The sequence below is a fragment of the Neltuma alba genome, unplaced genomic scaffold (genome assembly GCF_004799145.2).
Source record: "Neltuma alba isolate B1F8T4 unplaced genomic scaffold, ASM479914v2 tig00012452_pilon, whole genome shotgun sequence".
Taxonomy (NCBI): domain Eukaryota; kingdom Viridiplantae; phylum Streptophyta; class Magnoliopsida; order Fabales; family Fabaceae; genus Neltuma; species Neltuma alba.
Genome location: NW_021636931.1, coordinates 548,766 through 561,266, shown reverse-complemented (window position 1 = coordinate 561,266; position 12,501 = coordinate 548,766). Strand labels below are relative to the sequence as shown.

General features: G+C 33.5%; 1 protein-coding gene and 1 pseudogene across 1 annotated transcript; one reads left to right on the top strand and one right to left on the bottom strand.

Annotated features, from left to right (window-relative positions):
- Positions 1-1,003: 1,003 nt before the first annotated feature.
- On the top strand, positions 1,004-4,936 carry LOC114727193 (uncharacterized; annotated as a pseudogene).
- Positions 4,937-5,980: 1,044 nt separating this feature from the next.
- LOC114727192 (uncharacterized) lies at positions 5,981-12,295 on the bottom strand. Its single transcript, XM_028913903.1, has 5 exons — positions 11,927-12,295; positions 10,869-11,390; positions 8,897-9,601; positions 7,309-8,121; positions 5,981-6,088 (listed from the first exon to the last, which is right to left on the bottom strand). Exons 1-5 carry the CDS (start codon positions 12,293-12,295, stop codon positions 5,981-5,983), a joined length of 2,517 nt encoding a protein of 838 aa, XP_028769736.1.
- Between the last annotated feature and the right edge of the window lie 206 nt (positions 12,296-12,501).

Below are 12,501 nucleotides of genomic sequence, written 5' to 3'. Positions count from 1 at the left end.
TTTCTTGCTTGTTGAGATCTTATAGTCTATAGGAGTTAAGCATATGTACACTCTCAAACTTAAATAGGGAACTTGACCCGTAGTATCTGAAATTCTCATCCATGTTTTAAACATGGTCGCGGCCACACATCTAAATGCTCGAGGCTTGTGATATTACCTTTAAAATCAATGCAATTGAGCGAAGAGCTGGGTAAGTTGTTTGAATATCAACTGGTTCTGGTTTAGAGTCTATATTGTCTTGAGTGTGCCAAGTTAAGGTTGCCAGTTCATGCTGTATAGATTCCCATATTTGAACGTTCGACTTTTGTTTGAATATTCTTTCTACCTTTTCTTTTCCTTTATCAATATACTTGCAAATTAAAACTAACTCTGATATATGGTATATGGTAAAAAGTAAATGATAAATAATAATATGGGGACGGTTATTTCAGCATTCAGGTAAACCGTTTCTATTAAGTTAGTTATAGGTTTGTTATAGAGAGAGAAAGAGATACGTTGCTGACGTGGGATGATTGGGGGAAATATATTGATGTACCGTCCACTATTTCGTTTTGTGAATGAAATACTCTCTGTTTCTTCTCTGTCTGCTATCAAACTCCCTTCTCCATTTTGCAGCACAATACTCGATTTCTTCGACAAATTTTTTAAGATAAGAAATCAGATTTTCTAGAGTGGCTTATTAATCATTATTGCACTGACTGGTGTCAAGATTCTTCTCTTTCCATGGTTGGCGTCATTTTACGCTGAATGTGAGCTGCAAATAGGAGGGCTGGCAATGAGAGAACCCAAGCGACTATGATTCTGTCTTTACTAAATTTAAATTTGAAGATTTTGTTCTTTTCCTCCTTCAATGTATTAACACTTAGTATTTTACTGGAATTTGCACTCGATTCCTTCTTTCTACGATACTTTTCTATTTGATCAACCCTTTGTATTAGTCACTGGAGCCCCTAGCATCATGGCATCCAAGAAGAAGCAATCTTAGGGTCTTGCTTTGCTGTCTATGTACAATGATGAGGAAGATGACGAGATGGAGGATGTTGAAGGAGGAAAGGAGGGAGGAGAGCGACAAGAACAGGATGGTGGGGATGCCAGGATTGCAGAGGAAAATCTAGAGACTGATGCTGAGATGATAAGGATCCCTGATTCTGCTAATAAGGCTACTCTACTGACTGAAAATGATGGGATGACCCTGCAGAAGAGTAAATTTAGGACTTCAATGCCACCACAGCCTTTGGTTGATGTGTTGGTTACACGGTAGGATCTGTTGAATCTAGGAGTAGTAGGAGAGGGAATGGTCCTGAAGTAGCAATGTCGCCTGAGCCGGAGTTACTCTCTCTTACTTGAATCCACCCCTCTTTTTTTTTTTTTTTGGAGAGATGCATTAAAATAGGATTGAGGACATGACAAGTTTTGTATACTATTTGTCTTCTATGCGTTCCTTCATCATTATTTTCTTCCATTGATGGAGTCATGTTTCTTAAACTTGAAAATTGCCAAAAATGTTCAAGACCTTCACGTTACCTTAGGCACCCTGGCCTTGCCATATTTTCCAGGCAGGTTACCTTATACTAGGAAACCATTTTCTCCTTTATTTTAGGTTATAAGTTAATAGCTTATATTTGGTTCTGATATCAGGATAGAGGGCTTGATGGTAATGGTCGACTCACATTTGAGGAAGAACTTCAAACAACAAATGGTATTTCCCCTTTTGATTAAAGTATGTTCTGCTAAATTTATTGTATCATTTCTTTGGACACCTCATCCCACTATAGGTTATTCTCAGAGAATGAATATTACTTGATTAATCTGTTGGCGGTAAGGAAGAATATCTCAAAAGTCTGTTCTTTTTGGAACAGAAGAATTTAAAATTTTGACCAGCAATCTGTTCTCTCATTTGGCCCAAAAGTCTGTTCTTTCTGGAACTTGTATAAACAGTTCTGGTAAGATAATTATGAATATGACCTAATGAATCTGAACTTTCATATTGATAAGGTAATAAACATATGAAACAGTTAAAATTAACTTTTGCATGAAATGTATTCAATCAAGAACAATTATTCAACTGACCTTTTATATGCAGTTTTTTTGCCTATATTTGATTGTTTAACTGTTTAGTTCTGGATAATTGAAGTGCATGAGAGTTTGTCTGAACTATTAATTTGAGAATATGCCAATCTTTTGGACTTTGGTTGGGTATCTAAGAATAAGATTATTGAAAAAAAGGCTCAGACATTACGTTGGGGTGGTTTCAGTTCACTTTTCCATGAAGTATATTAGATGGGAATGATCCTATTGTTTTATTTTGTTTTTCTGTTTATCATTTTGCCTCTTGGTCCACTGTTTTTTCCCCCCTGAAGAACTTCCTTGAATGTGGTTTTGTAGGTGATTTGCTAGATGGAGCATGATCAGGATCTTTTCAGGTTTTGACACCTAGCAGTCAAGTTAACACTCCTTAGTTTTCTGAGCCATCTCATACCATACAAGTTGATGCTGTGGCTGGATCAGATGGTGCAGAACATGAAGAAATAGCTCAGGAAGAGCAGAAGTTTGTAGATCCATTGGATAGATTTCTCCCACCACCACCCAAAGTTAAATGCTCTAAATGCCTACAAGTAAATTCCTTTAGATTAATTTTGCAATAACCAATAAATTATTCTCAATAAAGTTTAGATATGTGCTAATTTATTGACTTGAATTGGTGTGCTTTGCTCCCTCCCCCAAAAAGAAAAACAGCTATTGTGTGCTTGTGTAGTTTGATGTCTTTTTCCCTTTCTGCTTTGTGCCACACTAGAGCTCCGCTTTTAATTTGCTATGGCTCTTTAAATTTTATTATTTTCATATGTTAGTTAGTGAATATGATTAAACCAATTTGGCGATACTTTGGAAGAGTTGTAATGTAATATTACACTCTAATCTCGTGTGACTTCCAATCCTGTTTAGTGATTGTGCATATATGTAATGTAAACTACACGTACATAAATAATTCTAAGGTCCTGTTGAAGCACTTGAATATAGTGATCTATGTTTAGAAATTTGGCATTGAAATTTTTGATTTAGTGTTTAGTGTAAGAATCCACCCATCTAAAATGAATTTAAGGCGTAAAAGTGTGGAAATCAGTCATCTTGTGGGGTATTATTCGATGAATTCAGCAGCTGCTCTTGTTTAAATACTGAGTGGTGATATATGGTTTGATTGATTAACGTGTTTCCTTTAATATGAATTCAAGCCTTATAATTTCAGATATGTATCAAGTTTTTTGACCACTAAACATCTCTGTTTTATTGAATGCACCTTATATTACTATATTTTCTTACCCCCTTCTTGGCATTCTGTACATGGGAAGTTGAATGATCATCACTTTACTCCTTAATTAGTACACTGGTAGTTTAGTAGTTTTAAGTAATAGTTTGAATTAAAAAATAATTTCCCTCAATTTTTGAAAAAGTAGAAAATTGTATAAAACTATTCTTAGCTTTTGCATATTTGTTGTTCTTTCATGACAACGTGCTACGCTTTTTATTATTATTGCAGAGAAAGATAAATAAATTTCTTGAGTATAAGAAGGCTGGAAAAAATTTTAATGCAGCAGTTCACAATAGGAAGGACTATCGGAACCCTGACTTCCTGTTGCATGTTGTGAGGTATCAAGGTATTGACCAAATAGGATCTTGCTTTGATAAGGATGTATTCGACCCTCATGGATATGACCCAAGTGACTACTACGACCAAATAGGTGCTTAACTGTTTCTTCTCTGCATCTACTTTCTTGTGCTTCCCTATACTTGTTTATTTTATGCTCATATTTTACCTGATTTTGTCAATTATATGATACTTCTTGTGTGTTCTTGCAAACATTAATATTTCATGTTTGTCATATTCTAGATATACTGGTCGCTGGTATTTGGGCTGTTGAGGCTATTATTGTTCACTATACTGACAATGGACTTGATATCTGGTATTAAAGAACTTGTTTGTCTTCTAACCTGATGTTGAAATTATGTTTTGCCATTGGGTTGTGTTTTTTCTCTTCAAAAGTCCTTGTGATAATATTATTTAGGTTGAAATGGACAGCCAACATCTACACACAGCTGTGTATGGCTAGTTATATCTGCTTTGGGGTTCTTTCTATATTTTTGATGAATATGTTGGTCATGATTTTGGAAGTTAAATACTGGCCTAATTTAAGTTTTCATTGTGAATTTAACCAACTTATTGGTCATGCCATATTTTGTTATTTGTTCATATTTTTCTCAGCACCATCAGATCATTAAGGCCGACTTTGCAGTCAAGCTCCCTTTAAGTACTTGATACTGATGTTGCTTTACCAACCCTAACTGTCATAGAGGCAAATATGAGACGTGGAAATGACAGGAAAGAGCTTCTCTTTGGGGGAGCACAACCAGGAATTGGAACTGGTGTTCCAAGGATCAATGTACCCGTTGCAGGTTATAAAGCAACCTAGTTTACCTATGGTATGGCAAAGGTCATTCTTACTACTCATTTTCTATTTTATGCTGACTTTCTCTCTTCTCTCTTCAGGTGGTTTGCCTTTGATGCCTCCTACTGCTGAGGCCACCAATCATGAACAAAAAATCAAAATGGGATAAGGTATTCATTTAAACAAATGCACCAATTTTACACAATATTTCAGTGAATAATAATCCTGTTTAGGTGGATGGGGATCAAAAAAATCCTCTGCTCTTTGTGGGGCAGGATTCTGTGCCTGCTCACGCTGCAATTTTATCTGCTGCTAATGCTGGTGATGGATACATGCATTTTGTGTGAGATTATGAATAACTTTGAGCTCCTTTATGTATCCCAGAATGAGATGTGTTTGATACTATAGCCATTGTTGTAATGTTGGACAGGCAGCGAAAACGACGAGAGGCGGAGTAGAGGAGGTCAACTGAAAGGAAGGAAAGAAGGTCATGAGATCCACTCATTTTGGTCAGTTAAAACTAATGCCTCTAACCATTTTGAAGTCCTTTAGATTGCCGTCGACAAAAATGTTTGTCTATTCAGTAAGTTTTGCTAAGTCACCATTCTATATATCATGAAAGGTGGAAAGGAATAATGCTGTGGTTATCACTGCAGGATTTCAGTCAGCTAAATGGTTGGTTTTATTTTGTTTGACTTTTTTTGCGAGCACGCAATCGGGATTTTAAGTAGGATTGTCATTCCAGTTGCTTGTGACAGTACAAAATGCACCTCTGATTCGATTTATAGTGCTATATGTATAAGCTTTTTTTAGGGGAATAGTTCTTAATACATGTGAGAGAGTATATAAGTGACCTTTTTTCATTGGAAATGATGTTTTGGATTTTTATTGGATCCAGAAAGCGTGCTCTTCTGTTGCTGTTGCCAGTGTGAATGGCGCCAATGGCATAAGCAAGTAAACCGAAAGATAAAATAAAGGGCATCAGGAGTGATTTTGTTAACTAAAATAAAGAAAGTAAAATATGGTGAATTTAAATGCTAGGTATTCCATTCATTCTAGCTAACAGTTTAATATTGACCTAATAGGGTTATTGTCATTATTGCTTACCATTATCTTTTGAAGTGCGGTCCGTGACAGATAGATTGGCAAGATTTAAATCTTTAAATTGGTGTGAAAAAATAACTTATTTCTTATCTAGCTTGCTTGCCGTTAAGTCCTAGTCAATTACACAATGTAATCGATAGATATAAACCTTATATCTAATTTTATTTATTGTTCTTCTGTGCCTTCACAAATCATAAAAATGAATATTGTTTCATATAATTATCAAGAACTCCATGGTCAATTATGACCAATCTCATTGAACTAATTAATAATCTTTATAACACAATTAAGCAAACCACACGTGTTGAATGAAAGCTTCACAATCACAACACACCAATTTCTGAGTCTTTCATACATTAATAAAACAAATCACGTTTTGGGTAGAGTTTTGTCATGCATCACCCAATTGTTTATGATAAAAACAGTCTCATTTATCAAATAATTGAGAATTCAACCTCAACAAAAGCATCACCGCACAAATATCTGTCCATATTCATCATCTTGCAGTCAATGATTTTGTAGTCCACACTCGGATTAGCTGCCTGCATTAATCAAGGAAGGAAACGAAGAAGGCTATTGAGTGTATTCTACATATATTCATGTTATCAAGTATAATTATTTTGTAGTTAATGCGTCAAAAAGCCTTATTTGTTTTTTTTATTTTGAAAGCCGTTTTTTGTTTTTAAAAATTAAAAAAATTAAAAAGGCTTGTCTCGTACTTTGTTGTCAAGTGTTTTTAAAAAACCAAAAAACATGAATATTTTTAAAAACTCAAAAACAAAAACAACTTTCATTATTTTTCTTGCTTTTGTTTTCATTCCCCCTTTTTTTTTTGCAAAAATTGGAAAACCCTTTTTTCCCATTTAAAAACTTGAGTTCTCATTGAAACTTCACTTTCCAGTCTCAATATGTTTGTTCAAATGCAGCTTGAAGCAATTAACCAAACAGATTTTTTTTTGTTTTCAAAACTTGTTTTAAAAAACAATTTTATAAGACTATCTTGAGAAAAAATAAAAAAACAGAAACAAACAGCCCCTCTGTTTTTATCATCCTATTTTGTAAATATATATATATCATATTTAGTTGAAAACATGGGTTAAATAGTTGGGGTAAACAAATTATCAAAATCATCCTTTTTGAAATATGCCAGCTATTTCTTTTCTTCTTAATCACAGTTGATCTCTTTAAAATGAGCAAAAGTGATTCGCTAACTCAACCGATACTATACAGAGAGAATGTACAGAAACAAAGAAAATTTTATAAAAAAGTTCAAAAAAAAAAAACACTCACACTCTTCAAAAGATGGCTCCCCTGTTTCATCCTTTAATATGTAGCAGTTGTTGATATTATGGTAACTACCATTGGAAAACAAATTGAAATAAACTTCAACAAGCAGCTCATATATCTTTTAGTGATAGTAAAGCACAGACAAATGTAGCAAAAACATACAAATAATTTAAGAAAAAGAAAAAATTTGGCGTATAGGGAGAAAAAAAGAGATGCAATTTTTTTATTTTCAAGCTTGTCCCCTCATATATGAGGCTTTTATTGATATCATAATAACCACTAGGAAAAAAAAACAGCCCATAAGCAGAAAAATCATAGAAGTAACGAACCTGGAAAGAATGATAACATGGATGATGGACTTCTCGTTCTATATGTTAACACTATCCTGCAACACCAAATCATAATATTAGTTGGCCTTAAAAAATAAAAAAGTAATTTTGAAGACAGATGACATTGGCTTAAGCACGTATCATACCTTTGCTACGGATAGCATTTCTATTGTTTTGTTAAGGTCATTTTCATCCTTCCATTCCATCTCATACTCTTCAGTTTTCACTTTAGATAGCTTTGGTGTTTCCGACAACCCTAGACAAAACACCTTCATTTCAGGACATCTAGTTATTTCTATATCTTTTAATTCAGGGAATTCAAATGTCTGATTTTGTGAAGAGAACATCTTCAAGCTTGGCATATCAACAAGATAGATGTACGACAATCGGTTGAATGTGATTCCACCTTCTACACCTCCATTGTTCTCATTCAATACAATTTCCTCCATCTTTTTGCAATCATCTATCTTCAACCACCAAAGATTCACCAAGCTTTTGGCAGTTGAACTTGTCACCAAATAGACGAGTTGATGACATCCAGATATAGACAGAATATGCAAATTTTGAAATGAAGCAGAGGATGGTGCCAACTTGACCAAGCTATGACAACTTTCGACTTTCAGGCATCCTATTAGGTCTTGATGAATTGGTGGTAGCTGAGAGTCATCCTTCCATATGCTCTTGAGTTGATCCAAATGGGCAATGTTTAAGCTCTTAAATGGTGGGATTTTTCCCATAAAATCAAGAATCTCATCCTGTGAGGGGAATATCCCCCCAAAGGAACTGTTCTCCACATAAAGCTCATACAACTTGGGAAATCTCTCAAGGAAGCTATAGGGAAATGTTACCCCTTTATCTGTGAAGCTTTCTACATAAAGAGCTCTCACTTCAGGAAAGACATCCCCTATCATTGTGATATTCTCCGGATTTAAAGCCATGCTTTCGGTTGTGGAAATTACCTATAAAATCATAATTAATAAAACAATTACCATAATGAGTAGGCGATTTAGTAAATTACATCAAGATATTGTTTTCAAGAATTAAAACTTTTCAATGGATAACTCGTCTTTTGCTAATATCTAAAATTTTCATAATTTCACCATGAAATAATATCCACACCTTAAAATTTAAAAAATCCTTTAAATTAACTTCACAGCCCCTTTCTTTCGTCTAAGTTAAATTGAAAAAAAAATCCATAATTTCCTTGGAATTCACATTTAGGGCTGGGCTTTTTTTACTATGAAAATAACCTGTTCAAAGATTATTGGTAAAATTATTATTATAAGAAGGTAGTTTAATAAATCAGGTCAGAATATTTTTTAAAATAATAATTTCTTATATTTATTGTAGATAAAATCTTTCTTAATTAATTGACCCGTCATCTTTTTCTAATACTTATATTTTTCATCATTAACCCCCCCAAAAAAAAACCACGTTAAAAAAAATAAAATTCTTTGAATCAGTTTGTAGGCCCATTTCTTTCCGGTCAGAGACCTACAAACATTATCACACTATTTGCAGTAGTTTGCCACATCCATTAATCATCATTTGCTTATCAGATTTCGTGTGAATTCAGAGTCTTGTAATTTAATGAAAAGTTTATAATTTTTGGATAGACGACAGAATGTCCAAACTTTAATATTTATATTAGATATTTATCTGATCCTAAATTTTATAGATGATGAGGAATTATCTAAAAAATGAAAAATAAGAATATCAGTATGTTGGACTAACCTCTTGAATAGTAAACCGGTGTTGGATGGTGGCATTAAGATCAGTCATCCAAATATCTCTCTTAGATTCTCCATATGCTCTCGTCATTCGAACATTTTGAAGCTGCGGGGTATGAATGGCTCCGGAACAGAATGTCGTGAGTTGAGGGCACCCTGTTATGGTTACAAATTGTAATAATGGAAACTTGAAAGTATAATTTTGGCTGCAAAATCTCTTCAATCTTGGTAATTCATCAAGTTCCAAAAACTCCAGTCTGCTGAAAATGATCACCGTGTCCTCATTGTCCTCTTTTTTTTGTTTCGTCATAAGTTCTTCTATTTGATGGCATGAACCATCTAGTGAAGAAACCAAGTTTATTTCTCCTTGGCGGTCATTATTGCTTAACACATTCTTCAATTTTGGCAAACGCTCAAGCCTTAACTTTTTCAACGGCACAATCACTGATGATGACACCATCTCTTTATGATCATTTAAATCTTCAAAATCAAACACTGTCTCCATGTCAGAACGCTCGACTTTCAGTTCTTCTAAGTTGTTTAAAGATTTCAGCACATGAAGGGGCACCAATTTCACAAAGCCACAGTGGCTCACAGTCAATGTTTTCAAGTTGCTAAATGAGTTGTGTGAAAGTTTGTCATCCCATATCGGTGGAATCAAACTGTTTAAATAGTCTAATCTTAATATCTCTAACCCGGGGAATGACACCTGTTGAAAGAAATATAATTAAATGAATATCCTTCAACAAAAAACGAAAACAAAGTTACTGTTGATTTGTGAGGCTTAGTTTTCATGAAAGATTGTTTAAATGTGTAAGTATAGATCTCGTGTACCAATCAGCTCAAAAAAAAAAAATCTCGTGTACCATAGTATTCTTCAAGAGATTGATAAAAGTTCAACTTCAAATTTCAAGTTCACCAAACAGAAATAACTAACTTAAAAACGAGAGAACTATAAAATGCTACAATAGCTAGCCTAATACCAAAGTAAGTAATTTAAGTGAAACAATTTTTGTAGATATATTGAGACAGGAAAAATAAGAACATATCTTTACTGAACGGAGTAAATAATTCTAGTGAAATTAATTTTCACAACGTGAGTTTGAAATTAAGAAAATCTTGGTAAGGAAAAAATATGCAAGATACGAAAAAAAAAAATTAATTTTTGTCCGGAAAAAACAATAATAAATTGATTAGTAAAATATTCTGGCCTCCTTTGTGTTGAAAATAAGTAATTTAGTGAGTGGAAATTTGGTTAATTCCTTAAATAAATATATAATTGACTAAATTAAGTTATAAATATTTCTCATTTGCTTAAAAATTTTAAAATTTAAATTTAAATAATTTCTATAATCTATCAGACTTAGATAATCTATATTATATGAGGAAAAGAATATGTATTCAACATATTTTTTAGCCATTTAAAGAAACCTAAATAAATTAATTTCAATGTGCGTGACAAACAATTAAAATTATAAAATTTTATAATAGAATTAAAATTAACAAATTTTATTACATTTTAAAAATTATGTTTTGTGGTATTAAAAATTATTTTTTTAAAAAAATGAATGTTTAAATAACTTTTACACGAAGGAGCCGTATTTTAGTCAAAATAAAAGTTTAAAGGTAAAACTTAACGGTTACCTTACAGTTGGATAGATGAAAATGGAATCTCAAACCAAATATACAAGAGAGGTTTGTACAACATGTGTTTTAATTTTAAGGTAGTTATATATATAAATCTCGAACAGTGCCACGTCAGTGTTGTCATCTTAATGTAATGGCAATCATATCGGGAGCAAAAAATAAAAATATAATAAAATAGAAAAAATTATAGGGACCTGATTCCAAATTTGATAAAAGTATAAGGATTGTCAAATTAATTTTTCCTGTTTAAAATAACGGGAAGGTTTCTATAACTTAGGTAAAACATAGGGCTAGTTAGTATATTTTACTGTAAATTGATTTGAACATACCTTATGATTATTTGTTGCCGGGTCTTCAATGTTGAAATCCGTTTTATGCTCTTCTGCTTTCAATTTTGGTAGTAGCCTCAGTCTTAACATTCTCAACACACTGAAGGTGATTCCACCTTCTACATCTTCATTATTCTCATTTTTTACAATTTTCTCCATCTTTTTGCAATTATATATGTCCAGTGCTTCGAGATTCACCAAACTTTTGGCAGCTGAATTTGTCATTAAATAGATGAGCTGATGACATCCGGACACTTTCAGCACTGTCAAATTATAAAGAAGTTGATTTTGGTGAACAATGGGTGATGGGAATATCTCCTCAAAGGAATTGCAGTTGACATGAAGTTTATTCAGCTGCGGAAATCTTTCAAGCACTGTATACGGAAATGTTGCCCCTTCATCATTAAATCCTTCTATGTCCAGAATTTCCACTTGAGCAAAACAGTCCGCTGGGAATTGGTCATTCCTTATCATGCTGACATCATGCTCATCTAACACCATCTTTCTTGATGCCACACATCTCTGTAAAACAGATATTGAGTCAGAAGCACAGTAATATTAATTTATTAATTATGTCATCGTAACTTCTTAACGAATCAGTAACACTATTTTGTTTTCTGTTGTGTCCCAAGGTCAAACGCAGTCACTGGAGGACAAAAAATATTGAATAATTTTATCGCCCATTTTCTTCCTCATCAAAGAAGTGTCAGACATTTTGGTTTCATTTATTTTTCATGATTAACCTTGGACAAGAAATAATTATATCAATGACGACAAAAAACAGTAATACGGAAACATTTCGCTGTGTATCCCATAAATTACTTAATTATGACGTAATTGTTTGTGATGTTTTGTAATTAAAGTTATGTAATTAAAAAATGATAACTAAAATTTTAGTACAAACTTCAAAACCGCAACACGTACAGGTATATTTATATTAAATATCATAACAATGGAACATATAGAGATGCATACTTTTTTTTTTTTGTAATTAAAGCTAGAGATGCATATTTTTGTAAAACCAGGAAATAGCAAGAATAGGGCATTACTAGACGCACCTGTTGGTATAATGTTTTGTCAAGATTGGTGTCCCAAATTTCATGATGTTTTTCTATGCCATCACGTGACACTTGAACGCTTTTAAGAGATGGTGTATAAATGAGCCCCGGAGAGAATGCCATGAATTCTCGACATCCTGTTATGATGAGCTGATCTAATAATGGAAACCTGAAAGTATAATTGTAGGCGCAAAACACCCTCAATCTTGGCAGTTTCTCAAGTTCCAAATACTGCAACTTGCTGAAAACGACTTCCTCGTCGTCGTCATCCTCTCCTTCCTGCTTCCATATAATTTCCTTTATTCCACGGCAATCGCTAATTGAGAGACTTGTGAGATGGGCCAAGCTTCGAGCAACTGATGACGTCATCAAAGTGGTCAACTGATAACAAGATGCCACGCGCAGATGTGTGAGATTTTGTGAAGAAACTAAGAGTGGTACCAAGCTTGTGATATTGGAAATCCGGTGAAGAGTCAATTTTGTTGGAAGATGAACATCATCCCCTCCGCCAAAAGCCTCCTCAATGCCACCCTCCAGTGTCAGCTCCTCTAAATTTGGAAAGCTCTTCAACAATT

What these genes read in the sequence shown, in the direction of transcription:
- LOC114727192 (XM_028913903.1), bottom strand. Translation starts at nt 12,295, where the DNA reads ATGACGTCATCAGTTGCTCGAAGCTTGGCCCATCTCACAAGTCTCTCA. An exon ending in CGGCAACAAATAATCATAAG is followed by an intron (nt 9,602 to 10,868) that starts GTATGTTCAAAT and finishes TTCTTTCAACAG; the next exon opens with GTGTCATTCCCCGGGTTAGA. An exon ending in ACCGGTTTACTATTCAAGAG is followed by an intron (nt 8,122 to 8,896) that starts GTTAGTCCAACA and finishes ATGATTTTATAG; the next exon opens with GTAATTTCCACAACCGAAAG.